This window comes from Priapulus caudatus, unplaced genomic scaffold, assembly GCF_000485595.1.
Source record: "Priapulus caudatus unplaced genomic scaffold, Priapulus_caudatus-5.0.1 Scaffold217, whole genome shotgun sequence".
In the NCBI taxonomy this organism is placed as follows: Eukaryota; Metazoa; Priapulida; class Priapulimorpha; order Priapulimorphida; family Priapulidae; genus Priapulus; species Priapulus caudatus.
In genome coordinates this window covers 81,161-98,206 of record NW_014577278.1, presented here as the reverse complement: position 1 = coordinate 98,206, position 17,046 = coordinate 81,161, and the positions used below count along the sequence as shown (strand labels likewise).

The 17,046-nt window shown below is 47.4% G+C and overlaps 1 protein-coding gene across 1 annotated transcript in view; it reads left to right on the top strand.

Moving 5' to 3' along the window:
* Positions 1-17,046, top strand: part of LOC106807469 (ankyrin-2-like) — a 136,454-nt gene that overhangs the window by 66,863 nt on the left and 52,545 nt on the right. Inside the window, exons 20-32 of the mRNA XM_014809802.1 lie at positions 6,703-6,927; positions 8,208-8,368; positions 9,046-9,257; positions 9,897-10,067; positions 10,178-10,211; positions 10,929-11,025; positions 11,247-11,475; positions 12,365-12,518; positions 13,100-13,197; positions 13,741-13,828; positions 14,165-14,371; positions 15,015-15,244; positions 16,643-16,697. Coding sequence (XP_014665288.1) covers positions 6,703-6,927; positions 8,208-8,368; positions 9,046-9,257; positions 9,897-10,067; positions 10,178-10,211; positions 10,929-11,025; positions 11,247-11,475; positions 12,365-12,518; positions 13,100-13,197; positions 13,741-13,828; positions 14,165-14,371; positions 15,015-15,244; positions 16,643-16,697 — 1,961 coding nt within the window. The remainder of the gene's footprint in view (positions 1-6,702; positions 6,928-8,207; positions 8,369-9,045; positions 9,258-9,896; positions 10,068-10,177; positions 10,212-10,928; positions 11,026-11,246; positions 11,476-12,364; positions 12,519-13,099; positions 13,198-13,740; positions 13,829-14,164; positions 14,372-15,014; positions 15,245-16,642; positions 16,698-17,046) is intronic.

The window sequence follows — 17,046 nt, the reverse complement described above, 5'->3', positions numbered from 1 at the left end:
GCTTGTGCGCTTGTCTATGGTTACTTCTGCTCGCAAAACTCTGCTAAGCAGCTTCACTTAGACACACGCCGAGAAAACAAAATACGGATAGTCTGTCGGTCAGTGTGCGAACTTAGTCTGTCCCCACACGCCGCCAAGACGCGTGCCCGACACGCGCGTACCTAGATAGTTTGGAACCGGACCGGATTCCGCGGAAGTCTAAGAAGCGTGGCCGCGCCAGATTTTTCCCGGTCAGGAAGCTGGGAAGATGCCGCGTACCACTGACAGGCAGGGCCGCGAAAAAAAATATACGAATGATAAATGATGATGTGTGCGCAGTATCACCCCCTACTCACCTCGACTTCCCCGTCGTGCTCCCACTCCTCTCTCCCCATCTTCCCTCTTCCCCTTCCCTCGTATACACTTGTTTCGTATCCCGGTTTAAAATTATAATACCAGCCTCGTTCGTGTGAAATATTCCAGTTCGTGTGATTTTGTAAGAGTGGAATATGACATTGTAGAGTATATCAGAGTGAGTGAGAGAGACGGGGAAGCAGAGACAGACAGAATCAGAGAGACAGAGAGAGCGCGAGAGAGAGCCTTCCGATGCCGTGGGTGTGAACTCTGTGGGAGTAGGTCGCTCGCTCAGCACCCGGGCGATGGGTTAATGGATGCATGTATGAGAACCCCAGTGTGTGTATGGGCGGCGTGTGTATGTGCGTGTGTATATGTATATGCGTGTGTGTATGTATGTATATCTCTGTGTATGTATGTGTGTGTGCACGTGTGTGTGCGTGTGCGTGTTTCTGTGTGTGTGTTTTCTGTGTGTTGCGTGCGTGCGTGCGTGCTTGCGTGCGTGTGTCAGTGCGTGCGTGTCAGTGTGTGTTGTGTGTATACATTTTTTGCGCGCGCGTGCGTACGTGCGTCAGTGCGTGTGTGTAGGGAGAGGGGGTGTGCCTAAATCCCTGGCATGCGGGACGTGTTGAGGTGCGGGGTGCAGCTGCCCCGCTAACAGTAGCAGCAGCAGCAGCATCATAACTGTGGTTGGCTTCACTCGTGTAGGTAGTGCGTGTGTGTGTGTGCTCGCTGGTTGCTTGTGGGCACCTCGGCTGGCTCGGACTCCTTCTGTGCTGCTGCTGCTGCTTCCTGCGTGCTTATGGCTTCTCACGCAGGCTTACTTTCTCTCTCAATCTTCCGCCAGTCGTTTCTACGTGCTGCGAACGAGTGAAGCTTCCCACATGAGAGCTATGTGCTGCTTGGATGTATACTGGAATCTCGGAGATTGCTAGTGATATGAGCATCGCGGTTTGTTTGTGTGCTTTTTCTCGATAAAGTCTGCTCGGTGGAAGGAGCTTGTGTATCCGGAAAGTTTGTTGTAACGTGTTTGGTTATCCGGATAGTTGGTTATAACGTGTTTGGTTATCCGGATAGTTGGTTGTAACGTGTTTGGTTATCCCGAACTCGTTTGAAGTAAAGATGCAGTTTATTGCCACTTTGCTCGCTTGTTGCAAATTCTTTACCCCTGGCAATTTCGTTAGGAAGTGCCATTTTAATGCATAACATTAGCATTAGTGCATAAAGGTTACACAAAAATTCTAGGTGTTTCTCGGTGTAGATCATCCCCTATTTCATCGCTGGGTTAGATCGGGCGTGTATCTCCTGGATGAACCAACACGTGTGTATTTTACTGGCACGGGCACGCAAATAACGATAGTTGTTTATTTGGAATTGGCATTTTGCTTCTCCGACGTCTTATAGACAGCCACCCGGCAATGAATGTGTTCGGAAACAAGTCTGGTGACTTTGATGACTCCAAGCCACCCGTTGAAACCCCTCCACGCCACGCCACGCCACCCCACGCCAGTGTCAGTTACTCGTTTGAAGTTATTTTCGATATATTTTGTTGGCGGTAGAGTGTTGGTTCTACCGTGGAGATATCTCTAACAGTCTGGCCACACGCCCGGCCACGCGTAGGTCTTGCTTGTCTGGTATCTCCTGATCTCTCTCTCTCTAGCTGCGTCTCTCTATCTATTTTTTTCTCTCTCTATCGCGTTGACCTGCTGCTAGCATTCTGCAATAAAAAAAACCCGGATACAAAAACCGTGGAGGCTGTAGGGATGCTGTCATCGGCAGGCTGAACCGCGGACTGGAGTGCTCGCTGAGTGAGTGTGCGTCCGTGAGTTCTTGCTCGGGTGGACGTTGGTGGTTAGACGTTGACTTTGAGGGTGTGCGGAAGGGGACAGTCGAACCCGCGAAACAAGATTCAAGAGACAACCCGTCATCCTGCGGATGGTTAATTGAGGAAGGATATATAGAGATCTACTGTTCTGTCACGTCGTTGTGTCGTGTTCGTTGACAGAGGGTGTCGTCATCAGTGATCAGATACATTCAAGTTGTGACGAGAGTCCATCACGTCTCTTTGTCGTGTCGTCGTCGGTGACAGACCGTGTGTCGTGACGCGTGACCGCGCACATCTGGCGTACGTTGTCGCACTGTGACATTATCTTCTCTCCTTTGGTCGAGCTGTTGAGTCGTACGTACAGGGACCTCGTTAATCAACTCTCAGCTATCGTTAGCTAACATATATTGCATATATATTTATATACATATATATCTCGTTATCAACGTCGTTGGAAGCTGCGAGATGGAACGCTCGTACTCGCACGTGAAGTGGAAGTGGCCCCCGGTCATGTACTGGGACTGGGAGGAAGACTGGCCGTGGCTGTGGTACATGTACCACCGGCTGCCCTCCATCATGGATAGAACCGGGTAGGTAACTCTTCTGCCGTCACCACTGGCGCACAGCTGCCGTGGGGTCAGTGCCTGCATGCATCAGGGCGTAATCACACACGCGCAGAGTATCGTGTGTATTTCGTGTATATTCGTGTATTCGTGTGTATTTCGTGTGGTCGTCGCTTGCCTTTTATTGTATTGCTGTCTGTTGTGTTGTCACGGATGTGCGACCTTCGCTCCCCCATAGACTCACATAGACATCTAATTAGGCAGCTACATGGCCATCTACATTGGCTCCTACTATGCACCTATATTGGGCTACATAGACGCCTACATAGGCATTTAGATAAGCATCTGCTAGGCACCTACATTGGGCTACTTAGGCACATACATAGACCCCTACATAGGGCTACATAGACGCCTATATGTGTACCTGCATGGAGGTACATGGACACCTACTAGGGCTATGGGCTAACTACGCAGGGCCTAGACAAGCAAAGTTGTCTTCTCTAGGGTTACGCGGGCAGAGCAAGTCTGTTAAGTAAGAGCAAGATTAAGTTTGGCACGCTGTGGGATGTCGCGTGTAGTCGCGTATAGATGTCAGCGGTGGAATTCAGAAGCGATTTTCGGATTTTCGGAAACGTAACGATAAGACGGTGCAGAATGTGCGAGCGCGCTACTGATACCGCAGAGTCTGCGGTGCACGCTTGTGCACGTACGTTGTCAGCTGGGCAGATGGTGTACCAGAAGGAATAGATGCTACACGTACGGTTGTCACTAGCATGCATTACATCGCTCACACGTGTGTGCGGCCTCGAAAAAAAAAATAGCTGTAACATCTGGCGAATATGCAAAAAATCCGCATGATCGTACGCTAGTGATGCTCATAATTATTTACGACAAGACGTTACGTTACAACCTCTGCGACCTTATCTCCTGTCGTCCATATTTTACGACTTTCCTGTAATGTACAACACGACTAGCACGTAGAATTTTGTGGTATTGGAATAGTAAGCCCCGTGACTAATGACCAAATACTTACAATGCTGAAGTAAACCCGTTGGACTAATCGACTAAACAACTTAGTGAAACATAAGAAGTAGCGGTTAGGATGTAAGATTTGTTTACCTATTCTTTATCTATTTCCCGAGACTATTTTTCGGCTATTCTCGCCACTAGTATCGTTACAGTTCTGTTGTAGGCACTCATAATTTCAGCATACATTAAATCAGGATTAAATCAGATCAATTATGCTCTACTCTAAGTTTCTGACGGGGTTACTAAGGTCAACGCGCCCATCTAACGTCGGCTGCCGAGTTTTAGTGTGCGTGTAAGGGCGAAGGACTTTTAGTCAGGATCGAGAACGCTGGTTGACCATGGAATGCTGCGGTGGTCACTGCATGGTTACCATGTGAGTTAGCATCGGTGTTATTACCTCCGCGCAACGGAGTTGCAGGGGAGGTAATGTAATCGGTCGTGTGTGTGTGTGAGTGTGTGTGTGCGTGCGTGTGTGTGTGTGTGTGTGCGTGTGTGTGTGTGCGTGTGCGTGTGTGTGTATGTGTGTGTGTGTGTTGTGCCATGTGGTGGGGTGTATTGTGTGTCCGGTGGTCCGGCAATGTGTGTGTGGTGTGTGTGTGTGTGTGTGTGTGTGTGTGTGTGTGTTGTGTGTGTGTGTTGTGTGTGCCTAGCCCGGCGCGGCGGCGATCGGGTAAGCGCTATCGAGATCCGCGGAGCCGGCGAGTCAGCAGCAGGCGAGGAGTCAGCAGCAACCCCAGCGAGGCGGGCGAGTCAAGCAGCGCCACGCATCCGAGCGCGAAGTCAGGCAAGGCAGGCGAGTCAGTCAGGCAGCAGCCAGCAGCGAGCGCCGAGCCACGCATTGTAACACATACATGTTACATGCTCGCGGAGGATGAGCCACTCCTCCGTGAGTGCCCTCTGTCTAGGTTAGCCTGCGCTGTCTCACGTCTGGTTACTGACGCACTGTATGCTAACGGGGATGTCAGACCTAATGGCCCTTGTATACGGGCGCCCCTAAGATTAGTAGGTGTGAGTGCCGCCTGCTGCCTGCTGCTGCTGCTGTCTGCTGGTTGAATCTGCTGCGTCTACTTGCTGTTGCGATGGTGTGGTGGTGTGGTGGTGCTGTTGCTTCTTGCTGCTGGTTTGCTAACTCGCTGCTGCTGCTGAAGCCTGTTGATTGCTGTTGTTGTTGCTGCTGCTGCTGCTGTGGGGGTGGTGTTGGTGGGGCGTGCTCGCTGCTACTACTACCTACCGAGGAGTAAGATAACTATATCCTTATACTTATCTTACTCCTTCTACTACTACTACTACTACTCACTACTACTGACTACTACTACTAACATTACTACTACTACTCTACGTTGCCGTACTGCGTACCACTACTGCTACTACTGGCTTGCTGCCGCCGCTGCCAGAAAGCATTCCAGCGTGCATCCTCCTCTTTCTCCCGTGGTAGACCGACTTCACACAGGCTGCCATGCCGACGCGCGGCGCATTCGTGTCCGTAATCATTTAAATTGGAAAATGTCGCAGAGCGTCGGTAGGGAGCCGCTATAGAAGCAGGCTAATACGTGCTACGTTGAGTGACCCCTGGTAGTTCGCATACATGGATATAAACACACACACACGCACACACACTCGCCACGCACGCAGCGCACACACGCACCACACACACAGCGCGCGCACGCGACGGCACACAACACACACAACACACAGACGCATACACACGCAGCGCCATACACCACACGGCGTAGGCCGCGCAGTGACGCGTACACCCACGTGTAGGCGGCACGTATACGCGCAAACACTACACACACTACACACAACACACACACACGCACGACACACACACACCACACACACACACACACCACTACACAACACCCACAGCACAACACACAACATATATATATTATATACTATTATATACACACACACACACACACACACACACACACACACACACACACACACACACACACACACACACACACACCCACACACACACACACACACAGGCGGTACGTGGCTAGAAAGAGAGAGCGCGCGCTGGAAAGAGAGTACATGCGCGTATATAAAAATAAACCGGCGAGTTGGGCCTAACAGCTTGTAAACATGCCCGCTATACGCCTCACTCATTTCCCCAGTGATTTTTTTTCACTTGCGAAGGCAGCTGGTGAATGGCAGAGAGCAGAGAGGGGAATGAGGGAATTCCCTGTTTGTTTTTTAGCACCGACAGCCGTCATGTGTATCACAACACCGGTTAGCGGTGGCAGCAATGGCGATGCCTGAATGTGGGTGGCTGCTCCTCGGAAGAAAAACTCCCTACTACGGTTCTCGGCTGTTGTATTGGGGATTCACCGATGCAGAGCCGGAAACTCATGGAAAAAAACTCTTGCTTATGATTACTTTTGGTGAAGAGCGTAGACACATGCGCCTGGGTTGTCCGCATTTCGTACGTCAAGGGTGTGTGTATATTGCACGTAAGCGAAGTGCGTGCATCTCCAACGCCATCGACACGTCACCAATGTGCGCGCATCAAACACGTCACCAATGTGCGTGCATCGTACACGTCACCAATGTGCGTGCATCGTGCACGTCACCGTAATGTACATGCCCTGTCGTTTAACTTATCTAGCACGGCATGCAGTCAACCAGCACACGCATAGTACAATAATTGGTACACGAACATAAACATTCTAAATACATGCCAACCTGTGCAATAGATAATATCAGGAGATAATATGTTACACGACTGTTCCGTGGTACCCGTCCCCCGTCCTCTCTCTCACTCCATTTTTCACCGGTCTACTACTCTCTTTCAGTCCCACTCTCTCTCTCTGTCGCCTCTCTCTCTCTGCCACACTCTCTCGGGCGCGCTTCTCACCCACTCTCTTCCTTGCCAACTTTGCTGTCGTGCCTATAACATTGGCTTCACTTCCTTGCACTAATCTCTAACTCTATCTATTACAGTTTCCTGGTGAGCTTCATGGTGGACGCACGAGGGGGCGCCATGCGCGGCTGCCGCCACTCCGGCGTGCGCATCATCATCCCGCCGCGGAAGGCTCCCGCTCCGATGCGCATCACATGCAAGCTCCTGAAGAAGGAGAAGATCATCCACCCGCCGCCGCTCATGGAGGGAGAAGCTCTCGCTAGCAGGGTGCTTGAGATGGGACCCAGCGGGGCCAAGTTCCTCGGGTGGGTCATAGTCATTGGGAGGTGGGGAGGTTTTACGGGGAAGGGGGAGGGTTGATTTGAGGAAGAGGTGACCGGGAAGAGATGACAGGGAAAGGGGATTGGCGGTTACCCGGAATGGAATTAGCCCGTGAGAGGCGGAGATAACTAGCAGAGGGGAGCATGCATGCTGGCTGCTAGAGGGAGAAGCACTTGCTAGAAGGGTGGTTAACATGAGACCCATCTCTTGTTAGCATTGCAGGAAGGTGTCCGGGCATTTTCTGACCCTCTCGGTCAGGCTATAAACACAGTGGTCGAATATCAACAAGTCGGTAAATTCTTCATTTCATACCGCCGACAAAAATCGTTTAAAAAATGTAAACAGCGACCCACGAGTGCGTGACGTCATCTCATTCATCATCACCACAACTAGTGGAACCGCAGCTGCTGCCTCCTGATGCTATGATGAGTAGTCGACGGGGTCCGTAGTAAAATTACTTCCAGAGAACTCCAGGATTCTCCTTAAGTTAATTATGATAAACGGAACCAGTCGCCAAACGGAAGGCAGGGGTAATAGGCTGCACATGTGAGCCCGGGAAAACTCCTCCAGGAAAACAGAAGCAGGTTTCATTTATTTCTCTCCCTCTCTTGCTGTCTCTCCTGCTCTCGCTCACTCTCTTCATCTATTGCTCTCTCACTCTCTCCATCTATTGCTCTCTCACTCTCTCACACACCATCTCCCCCACCATCTCTATCTGTCTCTCTCTCTCCCTCTTCCCTCTTTATGTGTCTCAGTCATCCTCCCCCTCTCTCTCTATCTCTCTTTCTCATCGTCTCTCGCCCGCTCCTTGGCTGCTGGTATAGCTGAGGTACTGCAGTTAGACTGCAATCAGCAGACCACGCCTACTAATAATTAGACATGTCTGAATTAGAGAGGGCGGGTCTTATCATGTAGCAAGAGATGCTGATTGGCTCCATGTGGCAGAGATCCACTCTGATGTCCCCGGCAGCAGCTGCTGCTGATGCTGTTGTGGTAGATCGCAAAGTATCACGACCATGAATTCCAGCATTAGGGTTCACGTTAACGTTCTTTGGGCTATTCTAGCACCGAATTCTTCAGAATAGCTGAATGAGTACTGAACGTTGTTTGCACAAAACTTTATTGTTCTGAGCGTTGTTTGTTCTGAATATAATTTGCACTTATCTTTATTGTTCTGAGCGTTGTTTGTTCTAAACGTAGTTTGCACTGAACTTTATTGTTCGAAACGTTGTTTGTTCTGAGTGTTGTTTGTTCGTGCATGCAGGCCCGTCATCATTGAGGTGCCGCACTTTGCGTCGCTGCGCGGCCGGGAGCGTGAGATCACGATCCTACGCAGCGACAATGGAGAGTCTTGGCGCGAGCACACGCTAGAGGCGACAGAGAACGCCGTGCAGGACGTGCTCAACGAGAGCTTTGAAGGAGAAGGTACGTGGCGCCATCTAGTGGCGGGAATTGTCATAAAAATGGTGTCGTGAGTTCGGTGCCCCGTGGTGGTTAGAAGAGCGACAGTCTGTTTTTCGCACCCGGCTGTTAGATGCGATATGATATGACTACTAGGCACTTAGGATATGACTACTAGGCACTTAAAAAAAAAACCCTAACCCTAACCCTAACCTAACCTAAACCCTAAACCTAACCTAAACCCTAACCCTAACCCTAAAAAAAAAAAAAAAAAATTAAATTAAAGTGCCTAGTAGTCATATCATATCGCATCTAACTGCCGGTTGCCTGTTTTTCGCGGTTGTGTCGAGCGATGGAGAAGATAATGGCAGCTTATTAGCACTCTTTCTTTTTCCACTTAATTTCTTTTTTTCCTATTCTCTTGCTGATGTTTGTTCTGTCTGCCTTGCCTTCTTTCTCTATCTCTGTTCTGCTCTCTCTCCCCACCTCTCTCTATCTATCTATCTATCTATCTATCTATCTATCTATCTATCTCTCTCTCTCTTCCCCGACTATCTTGCTCTCTCCATTTTCCTCTCTCCCTCTCTTGTGCTTTCCTGCACTTTTTATTTTTCTTGCTCTTTCTCCATTTTCCTTTTGCTATTCCCCTCCCGATCTCCCCCGTTTCTCCATATAACGTAGTCTCTCTCGCACACACACAGAGCTGGATGCTATAGAGGACCTGCACACCAACCGCATCACCCGCATCCTCACCAATGACTTCCCCGTCTACTTCGCCATCGTCACGCGCGTACACCAGGAGAACCGTCCCATCGGACCCGAGGGAGGCATGGTCAGTTCGACCGTCGTGCCGCAAGTGCAAGCCATGTTCCCAGAGGGCGCTCTCACGAAGAAGATTCGCGTCGGTCTGCAGGTAGGTGGCAGCATGTGTCAGTACACGATGTACATTGGTGCCAGCTGTTTTCGCGGGCCGAAATAAGTAAGCAAGTAATTTAAATTCTAATTTAAAAATTATTTTTTGTTAAATTTAATTTCGGACGCAAATTTAAATTGTGCAGATAAATATACGGCTTAAAATCAATGAGAGTATGTAATGACGTATTAAGGATCAGAGTTCAAACGTACCTGTGTTCATCCTGCTGATTCAAGTGTTTCTATTACTCGTGGGGCCATCTATCATGGAAACTGGCTCATACTGTAGCTCCTCATTACTCCATGACTTCACAGCTAATGCTTAGTGCTCTCCACAGCTATTCAGACCTTCTCCTTGCTATTGCTCTCACTCTCCATCATCTCTACCTTGTCTATCTACCCGTGTGCTATTGTGGTCATTTGCTCTCAACTGAACCTTCCCTCAGTTAATGCTCTAACTCTCCCCAGTTATCCGGACCTTCCCTCTGCTAGCACTATCATTTCTCACTTACCCTGAGCGTTCTTTCGCTATTGCTCTCCTAGAGCCATCCAGACCTCTTTACTAATGTGCTCCCTCTATCACTTCTAGATTATCTACACCTCTGCCCTTCTCCTACTAATGCTCTCGACCTCTCTGCAGGCACAACCGATCCCCAGCGAGCTGGTGGCGAAGCGACTAGGTAACCGCGTTGCTGTAAGCCCCATCGTCACCGTCGAGCCGCGCCGGCGCAAGTTCCACAAGCCGATCACGTTAACCATTCCACTGCCGCAGGCCGCCAGCAAGGGCATGATCAACCAGTACAGCAATGAGGCCCCTACGCTGCGGCTTTACGCTGCGGCTACTGTGCAGCATCACAGGTAGGGGGCGCTACCATGCGTGGGGGGGGAAGTGAGGGCGTGATCAACCAGTATGGCAACGAGGCCGCTAAACTGCGGCTACTGTGCAGCATCACAGGTAGGGGGCGCCGCACGCATGTATGGCTGTGTCGAGGGAGCGAGGGCACGATTGGGGGTGTCTATATTCAAGCCTGTACGGAAGATTACGGTACGCATATATTTGCTAATATATTGACTAACCGTGCGTCAATAACTCAATATTCACAGAGAGTATAGCTAAGACATGTGTCTATAGATATCTAGAATATATTATGCAAATGATATCCCGTACCGGCTTGAATCTGTGAATATTGAGTTTATTGACTCACGATTAGTCAATATATTAGCAAATGCCAAATATATGCGCGCGGAAGTGAATTACAGATGAGTACATTTCTAAAATTCTAGATACCTATAGACACATGTCTTAGCTATACTCTCTGTGAATATTGAGTTTATTGACGCACGATTAGTCAATATATTAGCAAATATATGCGTACGGTAATCTCCCGTACCGGCTTGAATATAGACACCCCCGGCACGTTACCCAGTAAGGCAACATGGCGCCGACACCACCAGGTGGACGAGCGTGCGGGGAGATGTTGAGGTAAATCCGTTAGGCGTTATTAATACCCTGACGGTAAGAGGTTGATTAATGGAAAGCCACTGAAAGGTTACAGGTAAAAATGACATTTTGTTTCCTTTAATGGCATGCATCATTGCTGCACGTGTGTTTAAATACTGATAGCAAATGAAAGGATCTTTGAATAAGTTTGTCCAAATATTGAATTTTCAGGTGGTTCTACGCCAGCACAATGGGAAGACATCACCGGCACAACTCCTCTCACCTTTGTCAACGACTGTGTCTCATTCACAACTACAGTGTCAGCCAGGTAGAGTCACCAGTTATTCCCCTATAAACGGCCTTTGTTAATCCTGACTTTGCCGTCAGGTTCTGGTTGGTTCACTGCCAGCATACGAAGAAACCAGCCATCTAGCAGCTTAAACCAGCACTAAGCTAAAGCCATTAGTTCTTCAATTTTTTCAAGCCGGTGTTTTTGTTTTAAATCGTCGCTGCTGTGTAGCATAAATGGGGTATTGTCTGCACTGTTAGGTTTTGGTTGATGGACTGTCAGCAGACGAATGAGGCAGGGCGTCTGGCGGGCGAGCTCTACAGGGAAGCCATCCACGTTCCCTTCATGGCCAAGTTTGTTGTCTTCGCAAAGCGAACTGAGGCCCAAGAGGGGGCGCTGCGTGTCTTCTGCATGACCGACGACAAGATGGAGAAGACGCTTGAGTGTCAGGAACACTTCACCGAGGTTGCCCGCAGCCGCGACGTTGAGGTGTGTGTAGGGGGCGCTGCGTGTGAGGGTCAGATGATGTAGGGAGGTGCTGAACGTTGGATGTGGTGGTGAAGGGGGGGGGGGCTTCTAAAGTTGGCAGAGTTAGTAGAGAATGCTGTCTGTAGGTCAAACGATGAAACTGGTAACTTGTGTGAGTAGGTAGTTGCCACTTGTTCAAGCTGTATCTGTCTCCTCACGTCACCCTCGGCATTATATCCAAACCACGTTGCAATCGTGAGGAGAATGCATTTCGGAAAGAGTAGACCACGAAAATGAGATGAGGAGTCGATCCTCTAATGGAGAAGCTGTCACACTGAGCTGTGCAGCCATATTTTAACGAAAATCACAACTTATCATTAACTGAGTCTGAAATCTTGTAATCGTATGCACAACACTTCACCTCGCTTCTTCAAAAGTTGTGACATTATAGATGCACGACGTCGTACTTATGATGTTACTGACAATTGCTGTTATCTAATGTTCTCTCCACGTGTTTCCATCTCACGTTAGGATGTGACAATCCTATACAATGTTATACTTATGACGTTACTGATGATGGTTGTTATCTAATGTTCTCTCCACATGTGTTCCCGTCTCACGCTAGGTTGTGGCAATCCTACAATGTTATACTTTAATATGACGTTACTGACGATTGCTGTTATCTAATGTTCTCTCCACATGTGCTTCCATATCACACTAGGTTGTGACAATTTAAATGTACAATGTTATACTTATGACGTTACTGATGATGGCTGTTATCTAAAGTTCCCTCCACATGTGTTCCCGTCTCACGCTAGGTTGTGACAATCCTACAATGTTATACTTATGACGTTACTGTCTACGGCTGTTATCTAATGTTCTCTCCACGTGTGTTTTCCTCTCGGGTTAGGTTCTCGAAGACAAGCCTCAGTTCATAGAGATGGCGGGTAACCTTGTGCCCGTGACAAAGTCCGGAGAGCAGCTGCTCCTTCACTTCTTCTCATTCCAAGAAAACCGTCTGCCTTTCATCGTTCGGGTCCGAGATGCGATCCAGGAAGCGCTGGGTGAGTGTGAACGCGTGGTCAGATCTGTGAGACGAGGCAGAGACAGCTGTGGGTGCATCTGTTTAAGGTGAATCTTTCCAGGTGGCGATTTCTTCATTCTGATCCTTGGAAACAAACGCAAACACGCATCTTATGCGTCATTGTTAAGTCTCACCTGTCATCGTGACCTACCACGTTAGCAACCCTACCTAGCAACCAACCTCAGTAATCACCTTCCCTAGCAATGAGCTGCGATTGACCAAGATGATTGTCTCTGTTTCACATCCCCTTCAAATCCACTAGTAGGGTCAACAGTTCGCAATCCGGACCAGTGACACGCTAAAACAAACGTGCAGGATCACTGGATTCATTTGTTCTGTTTGAAATTGTCCTCTCACCAAAAATGCCCACAGTCTTGTCAACGTAAAATAACGTAGGTAAAGAAACATGCCATGTTGGTTATTTCATGTAATGGGTAAATTTTGTCAGTGAGGTAATTGAATGCAATTTTTAAGCGAGGAATGTACATGTTTGTACGTGCTCGCATATGATTGTACATTCGTGTCCGTGGTTTTAATGGTTTGTATATGGGTTTTCTGTAGCGAGGATAGCATTCATGAAGGAGCAGAAGGTGGGCAAGGGAGAACCTGCCCAGACACCTATCTGTAATCTCAACATTATGCTGCCAGACTACGTTCCTGTAAGTATAATACCATTATATTTAATGTCACCCTATTTAGTTGTTGTTTATAGCACGGTAACAATAACAACATTTTTAATAATAATAATAATAATAATAATAATAATAATTGGTTTGATACCTTAAAATATGTTCACATGCACATTACAAGGTACAAAATATGAGAAAACACAAAACAGAGCAAGTCAAGCTCAGTTAATACATTAAGATTAGCAATGGTTCTTCTCGATGGTTGTACTGGTTGATTGTAATTAGCAATGGGTCACTACGATCACTGGCCTTGTCGTAAGTGAAATGACAAGAGTCAATCAGCACGAGCAAGCTTTTTTACTAAACTGTAGAATGGTTTATTAATTAACGTGAATACGGCACACTTCACACCAAGATTTAGGTGTGAGATAGTCTAGTGGTTTTGTTACCACGCGTGCAGTGCTGAATGCAGAGATAACTGAAGCGCTAGATAGCGCATCGGTGGTAGAGCTATCTGTCTGTACACGACTCTCTGTTCTCACACGCGTAATTGCTGTTATTTTCTAACATCAGCTGAAGCTGGAGAGGCTCCCGCACTCACCGAGCAAGGAGACCGTTACCATCGAGAAGAAATACGAGTACTTGCACGAGATGGGCATCGGTGAGTGAAGAAATCATGCGTTAGTGTTCAGCATTTCCCCCGCAACTGATGTTACGTGCACGTAGTTATTGCACATTTTTTGCGGATCCTGCAGCATGTTAACAGTTATGTTAACAGTTACAGTTATCAATGGCACTGGCCAAAAATGCTTGCTAAATATCATTGAGATAGCCTCAGGTAGGCTACATTGTCTCCTCTCCTGCTTGCTTCACCTTTGGTACAACAGTCAGTAACGTCTGCTACTAAATTCTGTCTGACAACAATGGCACAAGCTCCCTGGGGCCTCCAAATAATTGCACAGCTCTCTCATGACGGCGGTGGCCATCTTTGCTGCAGCGCACAAGGAGACGATCACGAAGGCAGAGCTGAAGCTGTCGGACATTGCACGGCAGCTGCAGGATGACTGGGTGATGCTGGCACTGCAGCTGGACATCACCGAGACGCAGATACAGCAGATCAAGGAGGAACATCCTAGCAACCTCGATGCGCAGGCGTTTGAGATGCTGAAGGTCTGGCGTGTGCAGAAGAGAGAACTCGCCTCAGGTGCGTGAATGATGCTGCTGATGTTGCTGTGTTCTACTTCGATGCCGTTGTCGTCTTCTGTCTTTCGTATCTCCTTGTTCACGTCGACTTCTTTTTTTCGTCCTCTTTTTCTTACACTTTTCCTTTCTCTTCACCTTTGATTTCTTCTTGATCATCCTCCCTTTTCTTTGCCTTCTTTTTTTTTCTTTTTTTCTTTTTCTTCTTCTTTTTCTTCTTCTTCTTTTTCTTCTTCTTCTTCTTCTTTTCCTTCTTGTTCATCTTCTTATTCGTTCTCCTCTATTGCCACGTTCTCCTCTGCCTCCTCCTCATCCTCCTTCTTCTCCTCTGACTCCTCTACCACTTTTTCGTCTTCCTACTGATCTTCTGGGTGGGGTATGTGACTGTGTACTTAGTGACTTCCAGAGGAGCTATCGTAATTCACCTCTCTCTGTCTCTGTCTCTCTCTCGCGCTCTCTCTTTCTCGCTCTCTCACTCTCTCTCTCTCTCTCTCTCTCTCTCTCTCTCTCTCTCTCTCTCTCTCTCTCTCTCTCTCTCTCTCTCTCGCTCTCTCTCTCGCTCGCTCTCTCCCTCTCTCTTGCTGCTCATGACCTGCAGAAGATTATGGTTAACTCACTTCTCTCTCTGTCTTGCTCGCCGTTCACAGGCAACGCGCTAGAGAAAGCGCTCAGGAAGATCAACCGCGACGACATTGTTCGCCGCTCCATGCATAACGTTGAGCTTGTCACCGACCAGCTAGAGAGGGCAGCAGCCGAGGCTGCGCTCGACCAATCAGGATTCGACGCGCTGAAGGAGGAGCTGGGGCCATCGCGCGACACCTCCCTCGCGAGAGACACCTCCCTTGACATCTCCTATGACAACAGGGATACGTCTAAGGTATGTTATGCAATGCATATTGTATGTTTGCATACGATGCCACCGCGTGCGCGATGCATGTTATGGGGAAATAATGTAGGACATGATAGTATATTCGTAGTATTCTGAGTCTAAAAGCATCACGAATGTTTTTTTGAAACTGAGGGCGTTTTGTCAGGGAGTTAAGCACGTATCTGCTAATGATCTCTTTGCAACAGTTGATGTGTTAATTGTCGTGTCAGATTGCACTTTCTAGTCTTGTTAACGTTTAGTTTCACAACTAGTTCTCACGAGTAATCCATGTAGACTAGTCGTAAAGGCGCATTTAATTCATGTTTGAAATGTAAAAAATACTTTTGCTCGTCTGTGGTATCAATCTCTGTCTCCATCTGTCTGTTACACACGTACCTGCATTTTGTATCACTCATCGCATTTTCCCCATTCATCTGTTCTTTACTCAGACACAATTGGAATTGATTAAGGTAATTGGGAAAAACTTGGGATGATGCCTACGCAAGCATGACCTATATATTGTTGCTAAAGAATCTGAGCTTTTCATATTCATAGTTCGTTATAATTTCATCGCTCAGTCAGGCTGTAATATTTGCTTGAGCTTCCCAAGATGTCATCTAGGCGAGTAGCGCATGTATGGCTAGTAAAATGTCCTCAGATTGCAGTTTAGGAAAGTTAGCCATTCAAAGGATAAACCCTTGTCTATTTTGCATGGCAGCCGTATTTTGAAATCGATGCTAATGTGAAGCTATCCCTAAGTTCGGCTAAGATTAGGGCTTGTAAAACTGCTTTTCATGTCTCGCTATGTTATGCAAACGCTTTTCCATGATTTTATTATCTTATATTATGTAATCATAATGCTTAATACTGTTAATAGCCTTCTATGTGTCCGTGAAATTCGTCAGTTACTGTTAGTAATAACAGCGTGTGCACGGCTGATATAAAGTTCAAAAATACGAGAAAAAAATATTATTGATATGAAAAAAATTTTAACTGTAAAATAAATGATTCGCTGTGCTTGTAGAGTTGATTATTACCCCTCAGGTACGTGCATCGGGCACCATAGCAGCTGCTAGTTATCGCCTGTTATAACGAGACAAACTATGCTCGTTGTCTCACAGTTACCACACCATGATCAGTAGCGTCTATATATCTGCTTTCTGTAGTTACACGAGTAGCAGATACCTACAATTACACCTACCACTCCTGCTCGATCCTTAGACCTATAATTATACCTACTTGCCCTGCTCCTGATACCTACAATCATAACTACTACTCATGCTCCATTTTATAACTACTACTGGAGTAACTACAGCGACTCTGCTCTTGCCCCGCGTACATGTTTCTATCATCTGTCGTCACTGTGAACGTGTTTCCTAACTTTTACATCTTTGTTTTTCCTCGCAGGAGAGAGATTCGGATGAGAGTGACAAGGAATCGGTGAAGGAGAAGGGCGATGAAGGTAGGAGACTGTTGACGTTCACTCTTCAGCACTATCATGGTAGATCTAGCTGAGTGTTGATTGCCCTTGCTGGTGTATATAGAAGATATGGTGTGCGTATTCAGTTTCTTTGGATGAACAATAGCTATGTTAGTAGGTTAGAGAGAGAACCAACGAGAAAGAAAAGAGAGAAGGAGAGTAGAGAGCTAATGTGATATATATATATATATATATATATATATTGTGATATATATATATATATGTATATATATTGTGTAGTTAGGTATTATCGTAGGGCGGTAGGTAGGTAGTTAGTCGGTCGGGATCTATGTAGTACGTAGGAAAAGAAAAAAAGAAAAAAGTAAAGGTA